Here is a 19,584-nt window from a genome sequence, read left to right as displayed (position 1 = left end):
ATTTAAAACTTTGGCTCTGCAGGAGACACTATCAAAAGAATGGGAAGGCAAGCCACAACTAAAAGAAAACATTTGCCAAATACGTATCTGATAAAGAACTTTTATGTAACTTACACAAATAATCCTTAAGATTCAACAATAAGAAAATAAACAATTAAGAAAGAGCCAAAAGGCATGAAAAGATACTTTACCAAACAAGGTATGAAGATGGGGGAGGGGGGAATCAAAAGATGCTCCACATGTCATCAGGGGATTGTAAATTAGAGCAACAAGATACCACTATATAACTATCAAAATAGTGAAAATCCAAAAACACTGACAACAAATGCTGACAAGGATGTGCAGCAAGAGGAACTCTCAGTCATTGCTGATGGGAATGCAAAATGACACAGCTTTTCCTATTACTCTTCTGCAGGTCTCAGACTGCTTTGTGCCTGAGAACAGTTAGAGGACAGACATTTCCAGGTCCCAAACTGTGTACAGGACAAGAAATGATTTTGGAGGGCACAGTGCCCTCGTTAACTCTAAGGCATTGGCCAGAGAGAAAATGGGGTTCCTTCTGGTAACAGACTATCCTTAAGAAGGGATTCCTGGCACTTGGGGAGACAGGTAAGAGATCATGATTTATTTGAGAGTGATGACACTTCCTGCAATGTCAGTGGCCTGGTCTCTCCTTTTCCTCCTTCAGAGACAGTGAGGGCTGATGAGTGGTCAGGATGGTGGTGGAACGGAGCCTGGGCTGACTGTCTCAGAGAGCAGAAGGCGAAGAATGGGTAATAAGGAGTCAGCCAGGAACTCTGAGTCCTAAATCTTGCTCCATGCACGTTGGGGACACTGGAATGTCCCCAACGTGCATGGACAAGAATTCCTGGTGCTCTTGTAGCTGAACTAAGAACCAGGAAACTTCAGTTCTGTCCCTGCATCTTGTCCAACAAATCTTAAGACGACCACTTCCTGTCATTTATCTTACATACCTGACCTCTCAAGTGGGACTGATGGTCCCTGTAGTTCACCCCTTCTGAGTAGGCGAGCTTTGACATTTGAAAGAAGTTGTACTGGGTTGTCAGCTTTGTAAAAGTGAAGTGTCAATTTTCAAACTCTTGTGTGTAGAATAATACACTTTGCAATGGCAAATGTTGGAAGCAACTGAGACTGTTTTAATGAAAATGCTTGGATCTTCAATTGGACATAGAAGATACCAACACAATTACTTGCACTGACCTTGGAGAAACAAATTCTCTAGCTGGGCCCTTCCTAGAGAGAAGTCACCATGTCCTCGCTTAGAAAAAGGGTGAATGGGTACTGGGTAGTAGTTCTACAGTGCCCGCAATATCTAGCCATGGGATCAGAAGCTTCAACTTCCTAATGTTTAATGGCGATGCTGACCCACTACCACACAGGCTGTGCGGTGTGGAGGAAAGGGCATTTAATTGTGAGTCAAGTGATGTGGGAGCTAGTTTTGTTCCACTAATTCAGACATTCTCAGTTCCTACAATGGTGAAAAGATTAACTAGGTCAGTGCTTCCCAAACTGGTGTTCCACAAAGCTGTCTGAGAGATGTTAGGTGTAAATGTCACATACACCACCCCCACCACAACGATCACATAAGGCTGACAATCACCACATGCTTATACACCTCTCCCTTGACCCAGAGATTATACTGTACACTTACCATATATACTGAGAAGTCCTCCTATAACAAAACATTGACTTTAACCTATTGTCTCTGATTTACTTGGGAGCAGAATACGTTTTTCATGGAATAGCTCTGCGTATCTCACTGTGCTCCTGTCTACAAGTTTGGGACCCACTGACAGACCAGACTGCCTCAGTGCTGAGAGAGCCCATGGGAAGAGAGGTGCCAAGTGCCTGCAAGACCCCTAGGTCTGTGTGGGTATTCAGGCCTTTGCTACTGGCAAGTGCTAGAGAGCAGACGTGGTGGGGGTGGGTGCTGGGAGGAGAGGTAACATGAGTGGAGATGCCTTTCCTGGGGCGCCCACGGAATCCAGACTTCCTTTTCCAGGGTGAAACTCCCTAAGCTCCACGCTGGAACATCCCTGCGGACAGAATGATAGCCTTCAACATTCCAGTGTCCCAACATATGAATCCTCTTTGCGTCCCTTCAGAGGACCTGCTTGCTCTTCTCTTCCCTCTCTCCTGGTAAAGAAGAAGACCAGGACTGTAGCCATTACACATCTGCCAAGCACTTAATACCTGAAGAAGGAAGACTGCTGGGCCAGGGGGTGCTGTGAGTAACCAATGCTGATGCTCAGGAGACCATGGCAGGTTTTCCTTCTTGATGTAAGTTGACCCTTGAAGAGCATGGGTTTGAAGTGTGCGGGTCCACTTACACACGGACTTTTCAATAAATAGGTACTATAGTACTACATGGTGCATGGTTAGTCGAGGCTGTAGGTGCAGCACCACACATCCAGAGGGCTAACTGTAAAGTTATACATGGATTTCCGACTGTGGGGGAGTCAGTATCCCTAACCCACTGTATGTTTTTTTCATTTTTGTTTTTATTACATATTTTGATATGTCTTGTGTTTGACAGTGAAGATTCAAGGCTACACAGTTCAGACACAGCCGCTGCCCTCCTGATACTTCCATTCTAATGGGCTCAGACCAAAACAAGTAAACAAACCAAAGAACTCTACCTTGTGACACGTGCTATGAAGGGAATTAACTCAGTGCTCAGAGTGGCAAGGGCAGACCTGACTGCTATAGGAGTAAAGGTCAAGGGAAGAGAAAGCCCTTCTGCAAGCTTGGATTTCAAAATGTGGGAGCTCTGGAGAGATCCAGAGGATACTATAGAAGTGCCTCTGAACTCAAAGAGTAACATTGGAAATATGAGCTTCTCCTTTAAGGAGGTTAAACAGCTTTGATGCTGGGTAATGCTTACTCACCATAGTTATAGGATGAAGGAAATATAGGGAAAACATTTCCCTAACTCCTCTGTGTAAGTAATTATTATTCCTTATGCTACTAACATTTTTAAAAAGATTGTTCTAAAGTTAAAAATACCTGACTTGTCTCTTCATAAACATTAATGATCCTTTAGTTTTTGGGTTTTTCAAAAGCTTTCAAACATTAAGTGTTTGTACCAGTCATGGACAAATGCTTAGTGTAAAAATTATGACGCTGAAAGTATTATATTCATGGTTGAAAAAAATCCAACAGAAAGATTTCTTACTAAGTTTTTCCCTAAAAGTGCAGCATATTCAAATACTATTACCCTTACACTTTTGTGTTAGTGCTTAGGCCTGTGCAATGCGAGATTCACCATCCTACTGTGGGGGAAATGGGAAGTCATTCTGATAGCTCTCCTAAGTCTGAGACTGAGTGAAAGACAAGAGCTTGCTTGTATAATTCCTCTCACAAGAGCTGCTTTAAGTGCAGTGCAGGAGTGATCAGACAGGAGTGAGTCACACAGCAGGAAAGCCTTACAGACGCTTGCCTGCAGAAGGCACTTCAGTACAGCCGGGGATCACTGGGCAGTGGAGATTCACACACAAAGGAAACCCTACACATAGACATCAAGGTCGGCAGATGCTTCCAAAAGTGCTCCAGCCTTGCTCCCCACTGAACCCAAAGGAAGAAACTAGAAAAGTGACAAGTGTGGAACAGATTCAGCAACAGCAATATATTTTTGTACTTCTCTGGGAAGAATCTTAAAAACACAGTGTGGGTAAGGCTTGATTTCCTACTGAGGGCACTTCAGAGACTCTGTATAAGCAAGAACCCACAGAAAGAACAAGAGACCTTTAGCAAGTAATCCACTGTGAGGAGTAGAGGAAAAGCTCCTAAGAGAGAAGTAATGGGCAACCTTGATCCATTACACCTGAGTGGGAACGAGCCCGGAAATGAGAAAGTGCTCAGTAAACGCCTGTCAGCAGAGAGACTTAGCGAGTGTTTGGAAAATTCTTTATGGCATTCAAACCTTTCACGTTATCCCAACTGTACAGGTGAACAGGCTGCTTAGATTCTTCCTCTAGCTCTCTAGGAAAATTAAACACTGTCCTCATAGTTGCAAAAGCTGATCAAAACCCTAGCTGTTTCAGTTTTATCCCAGTTCCCCTCTGGTTAAAAGACAGCTGAGGGTCTCAAGATCAGTATGAGGTTATAGTCAGCTTAGTGGGGAGAACTCTGCGTATGGGATGGTCCCAGGACTGGGGCCACCGAGACCAGTGCGGAGAAGGGATCGAGGACTTGGGGACTAGACTAGGTCAGTGATCCAATTCTCAGAACCAACTCTGGAGCCCCTGTAAGGCTGTTAAGTGACACACTAACAGCACCTTCTGGTTTGTCCTAGAAATCATCTGGTTATGGAGGTCACAGTAGTAACAACTTTAATTCTAATGTTTGAGGCTGAACGTAGGGTTGTGTCTCAAATTCCACTTAAACGAAGCCTCAACAGTTTTGATTTTAGGCTGTTGTTTTAGTAATCTGCTCTCACCCCTGTGACGACGTACAGAAATGCCTTCTTCCCACTTCCACACATCCATCCCATGACCCAAACACACGGAGTAGTAAGATGTTGTGCTGCTGAGTAGCTAGGATTTCCCACTGGAGGTCTCTCATTCCCGAATGGGAGGGTCCTGCTCCTCCTTTCCTTCCTAAGTTTCTTCCAACTGTCACCTTTTGGTCCAGGAAGAGAAGCCACCTTCCTCTCTACATGAATCTGGGGAAATTTGGTGACTTGCATCCTGTTTATTGAGGCACAACTCACAGATGTACAACTGAGGTATTTAATAAACCATTCCTTGAAGTCTCCTGTACCAAAAAGAGAAATGGAAAGCAACCCATACACTCTCAACCCACTGATCAACAGAAACTCGTTTTCTGCATGTGGAGCTGTGGGACAGAGTGAGACAACGATGAGGAAGTGGCGAAAGGCCAGAGAGGGAGGAAGAGATCATTGTCTTGGCCATTTCAACAACTGACCTCTTCAGGATTTGTCCCAGGTAAGCAATCAGTCTTTCCTATCACCCACAGTCTTGGAAGCTTCTAAGTGTTCCCGTCAGTGCTACATCAGCTCAGTGGAGCACATAGAGGAAAACAAATCTCTTCTGAGGGCCAAAAGCCAGGTGAAATGAAAAAGAGAAGGTTCCTGAGCTCTAAGCAGAAGAGTCGGACCTATTAAGACAGGCCCGGTCATGCTGCAGAAACACACAGCACCAACATCTGAGTGATTTAACCCAACAAAAGTTTATTTCTCTTTCCCACAAAGTCCAGTACAGGTCAGGGGACTCTCCAGAACAGAGCATTGTGGGGGCTCAGCATTCCGACCACTTTGATCTCTGTTTACGTGACTGAGACAGGAAGAGACAGCAGTACAGAGTCCTCCACCAAGAAATAAATGTTTCAGCCCAGAAGTGAGACTTCTGTTCACAACCCATTGCTCAAAACTATCTCAGGACCCTGTCTAACTCTTTGAAAGGAGCAAAAACCTACAACCACACCCTTTTTACTGTTCACTAGGATACAAGCTTCATGAGGATATACATTTTTGTCTGCTTATCCACTACTATAGCCTTAGTTTAGAAGAGTACCTGGGCACATAATGGTCCCTCATTAAACTGAATGAATGGATGTATTACCAGCAGGAAATCCACAAGTATGTCTTGGGAAAAGAGACAGAGTCCCAGGGGTGTAAGGCTGAGGGTGCTGGGTAAGAGATGTGCAGACCAGAGCTTCCGAGCTGGCTGTGCTTAAGAAATAATACTTGGTAGTTCATCTTAGGGAAGAAAATGAAATCCTGCTGAGATCCCAGACCAACAGCTCAGGTGACTTACACCATAAAGTACTGAGGCCAAGCACCAAATCAACTGAGCAAAACACCACCACCAGTGCTCAGCTCCTGGAAGAAGCTGCAATAGCCACAAATGCATCTGCTTCTCGAAAGTAGTCAGTCCGCCCAACTGGGGTATCACTGGGGTCCCAGGAAATGGGAAGGAAATGTACACTAAGATTCTACTATTGGCCCGACTGGTGCCTTTTCTGTATCAATCCCTCTAATCCCCAGAGAAACCCTGAGTTAAGTGTTATCTCTACTTTATAGGGAAAATGGAAATTTAAGAGTGTTTCAGTAAGGAATCAAGAAACAGGAATGTCTTGGAGTTCCAGTCAAGATGGTGGAGTGATAGGACCATGAGCTCACCTCTCCTCGTGACTACAATGAAGCCACAACTGAATGCAAAACAACCATCAAAAAAAAAAAAAAAAAAAGACTGGAACCTAGCAAAAGAGATCTTCCGCAACTGGAAACACAAAGATGGAACCACAGCAAGATGTGTAGGAGAGGTGTGCTCACAATATAATTGGTCCCCATACCCCTAGGGTGGGCAACCCACAAGCTGAAGATTTTTTAAGTCACAGAGGTCCTCCCACGGTAGTGAGAGCTCTAAGCTCCACTTAGAGCTCCTCACCTCAGGTCTCGGCACTTGGAAGAGGAGACCCCAGGAAACCTGGTTTTGAAGGCCAGTGGGCTTGGCTTCAGGAGCCTCATGGGACTGGGGGAAACTGAGACTGCATTTGCTTGAGAAGCATACACAGAAACTCATGTGTGCCAGGTCCAAGGACAGAGGCAGTGATTTCGTAGGAACTTGGGCCAGAGCAGCGTGCTGGATTTGGAGGGTCTCCTCGGGACATGGGGGACAGCTGTGGCTCACTCAGGGGACATAAAAGCTGGTGGCGGACATTCCAGGGGTGTTAATCTACATGAGCTTTTCTGGAGGCTGACATCTTGATTGGATCATTAGCACCAAGACCTAGCCCCACCCAACAGCCTGTAAAGAAGCCTCAGGCCAAACAACATACAGGGTGGGAACACAGCCACATCCACTGTCAGACTTCCTAAGCTACGAAAGCCTCTAGACACAGCCCTACCCCACCAGAGGTCCAGGACCAAGCTTCACACAGCAGTGAGCAGGCACTGGCTCCTCCTGTCAGGAAACCTGCATAAGCCTCTAGTCCAGCCCCATCCACTAGGGGCAGATACTAGAAATCAGAAAACAATAATCCCAAAGCCTGTGGAAGGAATCCACAAACACATAGAAAGATAGGCGATATGAGGCAGCAAAGGAATATCTCCCAGGCCAAGCACAAGATAAAATCCTAGAAGAAGAAATAAGTGATGAGGAAATAGGTAATTTATCTGACAGTTTAAAGTAATGATGATCAAGATGTTCAGAGAACTTAAGAGGAGTATAGATGCACAGAGTGAAGTTTTTAGCAAAGAGTTGGAAAATATAAAGAACACCCAGAGTTGAAGAATAAAATCACTGAAATGAACAATACACTAGAAGGAACCAAGAACAGACTAAACGAGGCAGAAGAACGGATCAGTGAGATAGAAGACAGATTAGTGGAAATCACTACTTCAGAACAGAAAAAAAAATAATAAAAAGGAATGAGGATAATTTAAGAGAACTCTGGGACAACATGACACGCTCTAATATTCGCATTATAGGGGTCCCAGAAAGAGGAGAGAAAGTACCCGGGAAAATTTTTGGAGAGATAATAACAAAAACTTCCCCAACGTGGGAAAGGAAACAGTCACCCGAGTCCTGGAAGCAGAGAGGACTACACAGAATCAACCCAAAGAGGAGCACACCAAGGCAAATAGTCATCAAATTAATAACAATTAAGGATAAGGAGAAAATATTAAAATTAGCAAGAGAAAAGCAACAAATAACATACAAGGGAACTCCCATAAGGTTATCAGCTAATTTTTCAGCAGAAACTTTACAAGCCAAAAGGGAGTGGCACAATGTAGTTAAAGTGATGCAAGGGGGAAACTTAACAACCAAGAATACTCTATCCAGTAAGGCTCTCGTTCAGACTTGATGGAGAAATCAAAAGCTTCACAGATAAACAAAAGCTGAAAAGATTTCAGCACCACCAAACCTGCTTTACAACAAATTTTAAAGGACCTTGGCAGTCATCACACCGCAAGAAAAGAGAACAAAAAGAAGAGAGAGAGAAAAAAAGAGACCTACAAAAGATTGCTTTGGCTGTTCGGGGTCTTTTGTAAGTTCCTTGTGAATTTTTGAATTTTTTGTTTTAGTTCTGTGAGGAATGTCATGAGTGTTTCCGTGGGGGTTGCGTTGGATCTGTGGATTGCTTTGGGTAGTGTGGGCATTTTGATAGTGTTGATTCTTCCAATCCAAGAGCACAAGAAATCTTTCCATTTCTTTGTGTCATTTCGGTTTTCAGAGTATAGGTAACCTCCTTAGTTAAGTTTATTTATAGGTGTTTTGTTGTTTTTGATGTAATGGAAATGTCTCTACCAGTTATAAAATTCTGGTTTTTGAAGTGGAAAAAAAAAACAGTGAATGAAGGGCTGCAAATGGCAAAATTTCCTTCTTTTTTATGGGTGAGGTATATTCCATGACATATAAATATCTATATGCTGCTGCATCTCCATTAGCTATTCAACTAATGATGTGCACTTAGGATGCTTCCATATCTTGGCAATCATAAACAATATTGCTGTTAATAGCAGGGTACATGTATGTTTTTGGGTTAATTGTTATTTCGTGGTTGGCTTTATTCCTTTGATAACTATGTAAGCTTAAAAAGCTAAAGCTCTATATGTTCTTAGAAACAATGAACAGTACATATATGTAAATTAAAGAATATGTGTGCAGTGAAAAGAAAAAAAAAGATCAAGCCATGAAAGACATAGAAGAAACTTAAAAGACGTATTACTAAATGAAAGAAGCCAGTCTGAAAAGGCTACAGACTGTATGATTCCAACCAAATGACATTCTAGAAAAGACACAGCCACAGAAACAATAAAAAGATTGTGGTTTCCAGGGTTCTGGGGAAAGGGAGGGAGGGAGGAATGAACAGATGGAGCACAAGGGATTTCTAGGGCAATGAAATTATTCTGTATGATACTATAGTGGTGGCTATATGTCATTATGCATTTGTCAAAGCCCATAAAATGTACAACCGTAATGTGAACTATGGATTTTGGTTGATAATAATGTACCCATGTTGGTTCATTCATTGTACCAAATATGCCACACGAATGAGGGATATTGGAGGTAAGGGAGTATCTATATGTTGGCTATGTGCAAACTCTGTATTTTCTGCTCAATCCTATTGTGAACCTGAAACTGCTCTAAAAGAATAAAGTCTATTAAAAAGAAAAAAAGAAAACAGGAATGTCTTATAAGCCAGAAATAGATACAATACAATGTCGCCCAGCATGGCTGTGCAGGGATAGCACACAAATCAGTCCTGCTATTCCTGCCTCCCATCCTGACTGATGAAGCTAAGTGACAGCCAACAGACCCATGAGCTACGGGGTCTCAACACACCTCTGTATCTCTTTGAGCCTTAACTTCCCTGTTTATTAAGTATGAGATTTGGAAGAGACAATTTAACTCCTTTCCTGATTATACAGAAACGCTCTAGCAGGAACACACTGAGATCACTAGTGCAGATAAAAGAGTGAGTTACAAGAAAATCCACAGCCCAGAGATTTTCAGCAGTCTCTCAAATTTGTAACCTGAGGCTGCTGTTAAATGCCACGATGGAGGAAACAGACAGGATGACCTGCTGCCTAACAGCTGCAGTGCAAGTCAACCCCCACAGACGTGCATTTGCCCATCCCTGTCTGCCATTCAGCATCGGTCCCCAAAGCTTCCCTTTTGGAAACCTGGTCTCCAGCTCACTGGATTCCCAGATTACCCAGTGAACCACATGATCCTGGTGCAGCACACACTCTAGATCCTCTCTTGTAGTTAATAACAAACAAAAACCAAATTAAAATGCAAACAGACAAAAACCTGAGAAGTTGATCCCAAACTCCTATTAGTTTCCATTTAGACCTTGGAAAAGTCATCTTTATGGCTGTTTTATCCAATTGGCATTGTAAGATAAGCAGTCTAGTTTCTTTTATTGCAGAAAATTCTTTACATCTAATGCATATTCCATGCCTAATAACTCCAAACCATGCCCACACGATACCATTAAAGATATTCCCTTTTCAAACACCACCAATGAGAGACATACTGCATTAGTTATACACATAGCAAACACAGTGCATTATTAGTTCACCTGGCAGATGCTCCACCAGTGAAGTAAATATGATTTTATCACAGGAAAAATTACGTCAACAGGATTCAAGAGAGGTAATTGCTAAAATGCTCAAGAAGGAACTCAAGTGATCATCAACTTTGTGAACACAATCCAAAGACAAAAGAGAGTAAGAAACTCTAATTTGGTTCATTGAAAACCATATTAGAATTCATTTCTGCCCCATGAAAATGGTAATCCTGCTACCTGGAAGATGATGGTATGTAAGATGTATATAACTGCTTTTTGCTTTGGAAGGCCACACTACAACTGTCTCTATCACATGTTTAAGAGTGGCTGGGGAGATCAGTGCAAATCGACAGTATTTACCTCTGTGAGTGCAGAAGACTGATTCATGACACGTCTGGTATTTGAAGCTGTTCTGCTATTTTGCCAGGCACAATCCCCACAAAGCTTTTCCCCTTACTCAGAATGTTCTTGGAACATCTTTTTTGCAGCGGAATTCCCTCAGTTTTTGGTAAAAACAGTACTTAGTACAACTACTACTGTTTCCCCTCCACAGTCAACCCTGATTCCTTTCTGTGAAACATGATGTTCATATCCCCCAATTTTCCCCTGGTGAAAAATTCTTCATGCTTTTTAATTTTCTATTTTTTCATAAAGGGTAAAGTTCTGCGTGGTCTATTTCTTCAGACTAAGGAAACTGGACAAGTTTTTCTGCACTGGTTTCAAAGTTTCTGTTGTCAAAGACGTCTTGAGCACACATTTAATTTTCTCCTGCATGTGCTACAGATGAGTTCTCCGGTGTTTAATAAGGTGGGAATTCTGGCTGAATTTTTTTCCACATTCATGACATGTAAAGGGCTTCTCTCCAGTGTGCGTTCTTTGGTGTGTGTGTAGATGTGAATTTTGACTGAAGCTTTTCCCACACCATGAGCATTTATACGGTTTTATTCCTTGGTGTGTTGTTAAGTGCTTATTAAGATCTGACTTCCATCTAAACCTCTTATTACACTGTTGACATTTATATGGTTTCTCTTCAGTGTGAATTCTTTGGTGCTTAATAAGGTCAGCGCTAACTCTGAAGCTTTTCCCACATTCCTGGCATTTAAAAGGTTTCTCCCCTGCACGTTCTTTCTGGTGAAGCTCCATAAGTTTCAGCAGCTCTTCTTCCCACCAGTTTGAAAGTTTCTTTCTTTCCTTCATTGGAAAATCTTGGTACCAATTCCCAACCCTGTTCACATCACCATGATTCTCTTTGCCTGTTGTTTTTTGCGGAACATTCACTCTCGCTTTTTTTGATACTACGTCTCCTGGTGCTTGTATTTCTAATTCAGAAAGACATATAGGCTGATGTTTTTCAGTGTCATTTTTCAGCTTTCTCTCTGTTGGGATAAACATAAGAATCATATAACAGTACGGCATAACAAGAAAATCCCAGGAATAGGAAAAAAAAAAAAAGAGGCAATGTTCACTGATTTAAAAAAAAAAAAAAAGGAAGTAGAATCTTAAAATGTTAAGCTGTTGGAAAGGTTCCTATCAAGGCACATTTCTCCTCCTCCCACAGTACGTTTACCTGTAAGGAGTTCTCCAGGACTGTCCTTGAACTCTGGGGATCTTTGAATCCATGGCTCTTCCCCATGCTCTAGACAGGAGATCACTTTAGGTTTGGGGACCACAAATAATGCTGAAATAAAAAGACTGAGGTCAAGGATTTGAACTAACGATGCTTCACTGGACTACTTTAGGAAGAGCAAAGGACATTTTAACAGTCTGTAACCGAGAATGGTTAAATGAATACTCTCATATCCACTATTAAGTTTACAGTATACTGCATTTGAGTGGATTTGCAAAAAAGCTACAAAACAGACCTAAATTGTATCGATGGAAAGGGTATGGGAATCCAGTGCATGTTACCCCTCTTCTGCCACTAATACTCCATATAAGACTAAAACTCACCAAACTCTAGATGCTGCAGGAAATACAGCCTGGTCCTATGAACTCTTTAGGAGAACTCATATGGAATAAGACCAGGTATAGGGGAGTCAGTGGGTTGGGTATCCTATGCACAAGTGATTCATGTCATCATCACACTAACTTTTTATTTAGCTCTCAAGCAGCAGACACTGGACCAGGAAAGATTTCTACCACTTCCATAGCTCACTGGTTCACCTTCAGGTGGAACAAACAGACCAGAATCACTCAGCAATTTTCTCTAAACCGTATTACCAAGTATGGAACATATTCATCACCTTTTCAATCAATAAATTCATACTGAGTGGTGATGAGGTGCCAGGCTCTCTCTACGTGCTACAGATATTGTGGTGAATATAGCTCATGGGGCTATATTCTAGTGCAGAGTAAGAAAATAAACATCAGTGAATATGTAAATGCCAGCAAGTGACTAAGGTTTTGAAAAAAACTAAAGCTAGGTGAGACTATTTAAGATTCTGCTCCTGTGAAGCTATTTTAGATAAGGTTATATAAACAGCGTCTTTGAGAAAGTGGTATCTGAGCAGAACCCTTAAGTCCAGTTTTGCCATGTGGCAGAAGAGTGCCAGGAGGAAGGGGGAAAAAATAATTAAGGCAAGTCCCTGAAACAGCAAAATGACCAGTGTGAATTAAAAGAGAACTAAGCAAGGGCATGAGTGGCCAGAGACAATGGCAGGGAGTTGAAGGGTCAGATCTTGGAGGCTCCTGGGAGTCTTGGGAGGAAATGTGAATCCTATATTGAATGGGATGAAAAGTCATCATAAGGTTTTGAAGCAGAAAACATCACGATCTGATCAGGTTTTTTAGAAGAATCTGGCTGTTGTGCGGAAAAGACTGTGGGAGGGCAGAAGTGGTGCAGGGGGTGCCAGTTAGAAAGCACTAAGGTGGACCTCTATAGAAACACCACTGGCTGAGACCAGGATGCTAAGTGCCCTTGAGAGGCTGAGACATGGTCAGACTCAGGCTGCACTGTGAAGGTGGAGTCAACATGATTAGTGGCGTACTAGTAGTGTAGTACGACGGCAAGATCATGGTAAAGAATGACCCACGGGTTTTCTTGCCTGCAATACTGGGTAAATGGTGGTGCCCTTTAGGGAGACAAGAAAGAAAAGAGCAAAGCAGATTTGGAGGGAAGGGAATAAAAATTTTAGATGAGGAATGAGCATATGCACTTGGGAAAAGCTCCCAGGTGATGTGGGTATATATTTTTTCCATACAAAAACAACTATTTGAGAACCAGTGAGCTACTGGAACAGAGACTCTCTCACAGGAGTAAGAATAAGCCAAAAACACAACAGACTCCTATGCAGAGACGGGGAGAATCTTTACCTAGAGAGATGACAGTCTCATAGGTTTCTTGCATTACATCACCGTAGAGGGCCTTCTGAGTGGGATCCAGTAATTCCCATTCTTCCTGGGAAAAATATATGGCCACTTCTTCAAATGTCAACAAGCTCTAAAGAAAATAATGGGCTTTAGCTCAATACTTGACACTTCTAAAGGAGCCCAACCATCTGGCCCATAAACTGTATGTTAGAGATCAGGTACTGAAGGAACAGCATACGATTTTTTTTAAAGTGAGAAGGCAGAAAAGAAGGAGGCAAAGGATCAGCAAACAGGTGCCCAAAGTCCTAAGAAACATCTGGACTAATGTCTTTGAGCACCTGATGGGCAGTGTGGGTCACGGGCAGCAGGGAAAGGCAGCCCTGAAGAGCTGCCAAGCACAGCTCACCTGGGACTCAGACAAGAAGAACTCAGGTGCCACAGTCCAGTCCTTGGTGTCTGTCTGCTCAGGAGAGGCTAGGATCTGGTGAGCAGGCACAGCTGTGGGTGGAAGAGTCAGAGGAAATTTCTCTACCTTCTGCCTTTGATTATTCTAGGCTCATTTCTAAACTTGTAGAAGATTCTGATTCTTTCAGTAGAGACAAGACACCTTACAAGCGTGTGTGGTGCCCAGCAGTGGCCGCCTCATTATAAATAAAACCAAGTATCTACCAGTCTCTAAAATAGGTTCCCCAGTTTTCATGAGCAAAATAAATGAAAGGAAAAACTCTGTTATTTCCCTCTTATGACATAAATTGAAAATGAAATACTCAGGGAATTCAGGGTACAGTAGGAGACGCTGTGTTTTTTTTTCCCATTTATTACTCTTTTCCTGGTATATATATATAGTGTTCACATTCTGTCACTAACAGCCCATTTGTGTTCCCAATTCCTTCTGTATAAATTCAGGATAAGGTGGGTCCAACTCTTTCCACTTCCCCAAAAAACAGAGTTCTTGTTGTTATTACCAGGATTCTGTGCTTTGGATATTTCTGTACCTTAGGCCAACCTGAACCTTCATCCACACCTGGTATATTCTACCACCACCTGATAGGCACTATAACTGCTAATGTGGTAGCATAAGTAGACCCAAAGGGCAGGCCAGAAAATGCTAACAATATTCTGGCTTAACAAATCACTATCACAGCTCCCAGGAGAAGGAAAATTACATGAAGCTCCTTACCCCTCTCACATATGGGCTCAGTTTCTTTGTGAGTATTTCTGCTCAGTGGTTCCTGTAGACCCTGGTGTGTATTCCAAAATTCTTTATCCTGGGACATGCCCAGTGGCTGCGACTCTGCTGGCTTCAGCTTGAAGCCTGGGGCCTCTGCTGTTTCTCCCAAGAACACTGCTTCCTCTCCCAGCTCATGGACTGCAACCTAGAAATAATCCCCATCCTTGTTACTAGAGCATTCATGTTTGTTTGGGGGTTGGTGGTAGAGGGAGGAAAAAGCAGAGTATAGACTGTAGGAGGTGGGAGACAATAAAGGAAATTACAAAAAGACTTAAAGAGATACTGGGCCACCAATTTTCTACAAAGAGCTAGCCACAAAATCTGGGAAAACTGGAATAGAAGGAAAAAAGCTGTGGCTACTGCCAGCACCCCAAGACAGCAGCCCACAACCCTCTGCATACAGCCCAGCTCAGACCACTAGCAGGGTTACACCAGCCACCTGTTCTCATGCTGCCTTGACAGGCTTTCTCTCCCAACTTAGACCCCTGCCTCGGTGGTTTCCTGTCTTCCAGTTTTCTCAAAAGATTAAAGAATTGAATTAAAAAGTTGTCCTGTCAACCAGATTTTCCATATGGATGAAATGGAGAAAAAAGGAAGAGGAAAGAATCATGGCTCCAACCTCTCTCCAAATGATTTTGACACAAAACATGTGCCCCCCCCGGCTGGTATGCACAGCAGGTCTGAAGCCAGCTGGTATGCTGCCACCTGCCCAGGGGCATACCCCAGATCCCCGCTCAGCAGCAGAGCCAGGGAACCACCATGAAGGGAGGGCAGTGGAGGCTCCGGTCCATGGTACAGAGGACACTACTCCTCAGCTGCTGTTGGGATTTCCAAATCTCTTTCCCTGTTTTCTTTCTATGTTTTCTCTTCCTTGGCAATCTTCCCCTAGTCATGTAGCTTCTCCTTTTCTTTACTATCTTCACTCTCTTTGGTCTCCAGGAATTTCTCCTTTTTTGGCTTGTCCCTTCCTCTCCAACTCCTTATTCCCTTTTGTTTGTTTCTAAGAACTCAATACCTATCTCCCTGGCAAGGCCAGACTAGGATCATGACCCTCAATACATCTCGGCTCCAGAGGACAAAAAACAACTCTTTCCCTAAGGCCAGAGAAGTCTGCCAAGATCTCTGAAACCAGTGTACTGACTATTGCTGCAGGTCTGTGCTTTCAGGATCTGCCTTAGATGTCCTAAAGGAACAATACAACAGTGACCTAATCCATCTTATTTCTCAAATTAACCACCCCAACCCCACTATCTCCACCTTCACCCCATTTTACCCAGGAATCTTTCTTCTCACCCCATTCATTTGACCAGATTCCCTCTGCAAGTATTCTACCAGGACCACAGCCTCCTCGACGCTCTGTAGATGGTGCTTCTTTATCTGGGTCTGGGTGTCCCTGGGCAGAATGGTCAGGAACTGCTCTAACACCAGCAGGTCCAAGATCTGCTCTTTTGAATGACTCTCAGGACTCAGCCACTGATGGTATAATTCCTGCAGATGGTCAACAGCCTCAAGGGGTACAGCTGCTTCATGATACAGGAAGCTTTGGAAGTGTTGGTGAGACCTCTCAGGACTGAGGCGGTCTGTTTGTGGGACACATTTCTTGTGCTGACTGGAGCTCTCTGTCACAGGTTTCTTGGTCTCCCAGATCCCTGATCTAAGGATTCAAGTACTCACCCACCTTCAGATCTACTGTCATCATTCTGCTCTAGGAACAATTTGGTTCCAATGATGGACACTCCACCAGCACCACCTTTGACAACTGAGGCCCAGTCTCCTCTGCAAGAAAATCAGTGGAAGGGTCTTCTTCCTAAAGCATTAAAGCGAGAAAAAAAGTGCATGTCAATAAGAAAGTCACATGAACCTTACTACGTGCTACTTATTGTGAGAGAAAAATGAACTTTACAAATCAACTGCCAGGCCCTTGTTTCTCTCTTTCTTCATTTTATTTTTGTTTCTCTCTTTTTCTTTCTACTACTCAACAGAATACATATAGCACAGCTCATTGAATAAAAATGCCAATAAATGACTTTGTCTTTAAAAAAAATCACAAAAGTTTGGTGGGTGAGAAAATTAGTAAATATTAGTACCTACTGGCTGTAAAGTATTTGGGATTTATTCAAAGAGTTAATCCTATTCCATCCTCTCCATGTCAAGGTAAGATTAGGAGAATATTCTGACCTCTTGACTTTGAACATAGCATCCTACTCTTCTATCTTTAGTAAGGGGTACAAGTTCCATGACTCTCCATCCTCTTCGGAAGATAGAAACGTTCGCTTCTTGGAACACAGCAGGTCCTCCTTTCCAATGCATGAATAGGTGCAGGGGAGCGGAAAACAGTGAGACCAGAGTAGAAGGAAAGTAATTAGGGAAAATGGAGCCTTATTCTCAAAATGCATGCCCCAATTGAGTAATTAGCTACTCAGCATTCATCTGGCATTTCTCTGCAAGACGTATAAAGAACACTAGGCAGAAGATTTATATTTGTGTTTTAAATTTCTCTTTACTTGACTTAGGAAAAATTACAGCTGCCCTTTGTTCACAAAATGTTTGTCCAAATGTCAAGTCGCAAAAAAAGGAGAGAATGGAAATTGGTGGCGATTAAACTCTGCTGACTACGTTTCTTCAAGGGTCACTTAGTCCCCTAAGCGAGCCTCAGGAGAACCTCGTGAGCTTTACTTTCCCTGAGGTGATCCAACAGAAATGGCATCGAATTCTGTCCAGGATGCCACGGTACTCCCAGATGGCCGGCTCCTCTTTGCCCACCCGGCTTTGGAGGTACGGGCACACTTCCTGGGCTTTTTCATTAGCAGACGCTGACCTGAGGATGGGCTGCCCAGCTCTCCTGTGGTAGCAACAACCAGCAAAGCAAACGCCGGCGGAGGCGGGAAAGTGGACACTATTGCCCACCCCTGCCTCTGGGCCAACGACGCGCGCGCCCGCGAGCACAGTACCGGGCGGGGTCTAAGGGCGCGCGGCCCGGGCGCTGTCTGCGCAAAGCTGGGAAAGAGCGGCCTCAGGAGGCTGACGCCGGTCTCGCCCGGAATAGTGTGGCTCAGCACCCGCCCGCCCTACAGCGACCCTGGGTTGCGGCCAGAGTTTCTCGGAGGCTCCGGAGCCGAAGGGGAAACCGCTTCTCCGTTACCTCAGATGGCTTGGCTTTGTGGAGACCGCTTCCACTTCCTTGGGTTCAAGCGCAAGTCTCCGCCCCTCCAGCCGCCGCTGTAAGGAGGACACTGCCCGCGCCAGTCAGGCGGGCCCAGCGAGGGTCTGGGGTCGGGGGCGCAGGGCCGGAACCTCACAGGTCGGCCTGGCCCGGCTAAGACTGGCCAAAAATCTTCCACCGCCGCGGTCCGCTCCCTCTGCACGGGTGACGGGATCTCCAACCGGAAGGAGAGGTGACGTACTTCCGGGGAGGGCCTCGCTCAGCCCCTCGCTTGCAGACTGCCACAGTCCGGGTTCAACCGGCGGAGGAAGTATTCGTGTCCCTCTATCTCCAGGCCAGCGGAGCGCTTTCCGGCCGTTAGGTCCTGCGTGGCCGCGGGTGGCCGTGCCTTGTAACCGGGAGTCCAGCTCCTGCCAGGGTTGGAGCCGTACCCCCAGACAATTCTCCCACCCTCGGGCAGTAAAACAGCCAGTTATTTTATCAGCAAAATGAGTTTATTAGCGAATAGAGAGTTGCAATTTAGAACATGAAAACTCTGGCAATCATAAGCAGTCTGGAGAACAAAGGCAAAGAATGGTACTTTTACAGAGAGGACCAGGAGTTGCAAGGGGATGTTATAAGAGTCCCCTGGGGGAAAACTGGCAGTTTTAAATGGAGTGGTTTTTCATTGGCTGAATCGTTCCAGTCTTTGATTGGCTCGGCTGTTGTTGGGCAAGGAGAAATTCTTCCTCCTTCTGGATAGTAAAGTAGTAACTTTCCTTTGGATAGTAAAGTAGTAACCTTCCTCTTGGCAAAGTACTTCTCTTTCTCTTTCTAACACAATTGGTGTCTACTGGTAGGGCCTGAGATCTTCCCCTCTGAACTCCTAATTCCATTTTATATGAAGTTATTCTTTATAATTTTCACAAAGGCAGTTTTGTTCTGGTCACGGTTAACACCCCCTGAGGGGTTTGTACCCATATCTGGGCCTGGCATGCTCACAATGATTCTGGTTTTTTCTTTTCCTTGTTAGATAGTTTATAACCTGTGAAATAAGTTCCATTTATAGTTCTCATCAGAGAATTGAGAGCTTGCTTCCTTGCCAGGAAGAGAGTTGCTCAGGGTCACATAATTTACCAGCAGCAGGTCCTTCAGTGGAATTCAGGTCCCCTTTGTGCTATCTTCTGATTTTCCTACCACTGCGTGCTCCCTGGAAGATGGGATCCTTCTTTTCATTTGTATGTCCTGCAGCGTTTGGCAGAGTTGCCTGGCTAAGACTGGCATTCCATAAATATTTACTGAATCATATTTAGGAGAACCTGAGTATTTGCCGTTGTCAGTGTTCTTCCAGTGGTCAGTGTTTTCACAGTGTCAGCTGGTACTAGTCAAGGGATTATTCATTAAGTCTACTACGTGTAGTCAGTGTTCCAGAGTCAACAGGACAACATCTTTGATTCAAGGAATCTGGCAAAAAGACTGAGGCAGTTTCACAAATATCAGTAACACAACGTAGCAAAGGGTAACACATAAGCTGTGGGAATTCTAAGGAAATGAAAGTTGATTTGGAGTTGGGAAAAACTTATACAAGATCTTGAGGGATTTTCCCACAGCAGAGAGTGGGGCCACATTCCAGGCAGAAGAAAAGGTAAGAGCAGAGCCTTGAAAGAGATAAGCATTTGAGAAAATCTGTAGTACTTTTTAAATTAAATGTTATTGAGCTACATTTAGAGAAAGAGTTAAAGTTAGAAAATAAGTTCTTGTGAATCTATTATGGAGTACTTTGGGAATTAAGAGACTGCCTTTAAGAAAATAAATAAAATAATAAAGAACATCATTTGAG

At 43.7% G+C, this 19,584-nt stretch overlaps 1 protein-coding gene across 7 annotated transcripts in view; it reads right to left on the bottom strand.

The window, feature by feature from the left end:
* LOC102541811 (zinc finger protein 75D-like) overlaps positions 1-19,584 on the bottom strand; it is a 34,185-nt gene that overhangs the window by 7,272 nt on the left and 7,329 nt on the right. For 4 of the 7 annotated variants that reach the window (XM_072942545.1, XM_072942544.1, XM_072942542.1 and 1 more), the window contains exons 4-9: positions 16,281-16,409; positions 14,552-14,747; positions 13,778-13,869; positions 13,375-13,501; positions 11,630-11,740; positions 5,193-11,438 (exon numbers count right to left, since the gene is read on the bottom strand). In XM_072942545.1, coding sequence (XP_072798646.1) covers positions 10,840-11,438; positions 11,630-11,740; positions 13,375-13,501; positions 13,778-13,869; positions 14,552-14,747; positions 16,281-16,301 — 1,146 coding nt within the window. In that variant the 5' untranslated portion in view covers positions 16,302-16,409 and the 3' untranslated portion in view covers positions 5,193-10,839. Of the gene's footprint in view, positions 1-5,192; positions 11,439-11,629; positions 11,741-13,374; positions 13,502-13,777; positions 13,870-14,551; positions 14,748-16,280; positions 16,410-16,780; positions 16,902-17,744; positions 18,032-19,584 lie in introns of those variants that run through there. The other 3 variants (XM_072942547.1, XM_072942548.1, XR_012061105.1) reach the window with 3 other exon arrangements.

The sequence above is a fragment of the Vicugna pacos genome, chromosome 18, assembly GCF_048564905.1.
Source record: "Vicugna pacos chromosome 18, VicPac4, whole genome shotgun sequence".
Classification (NCBI taxonomy): domain Eukaryota; kingdom Metazoa; phylum Chordata; class Mammalia; order Artiodactyla; family Camelidae; genus Vicugna; species Vicugna pacos.
This window is presented reverse-complemented; position numbering and strand designations above follow the sequence as displayed.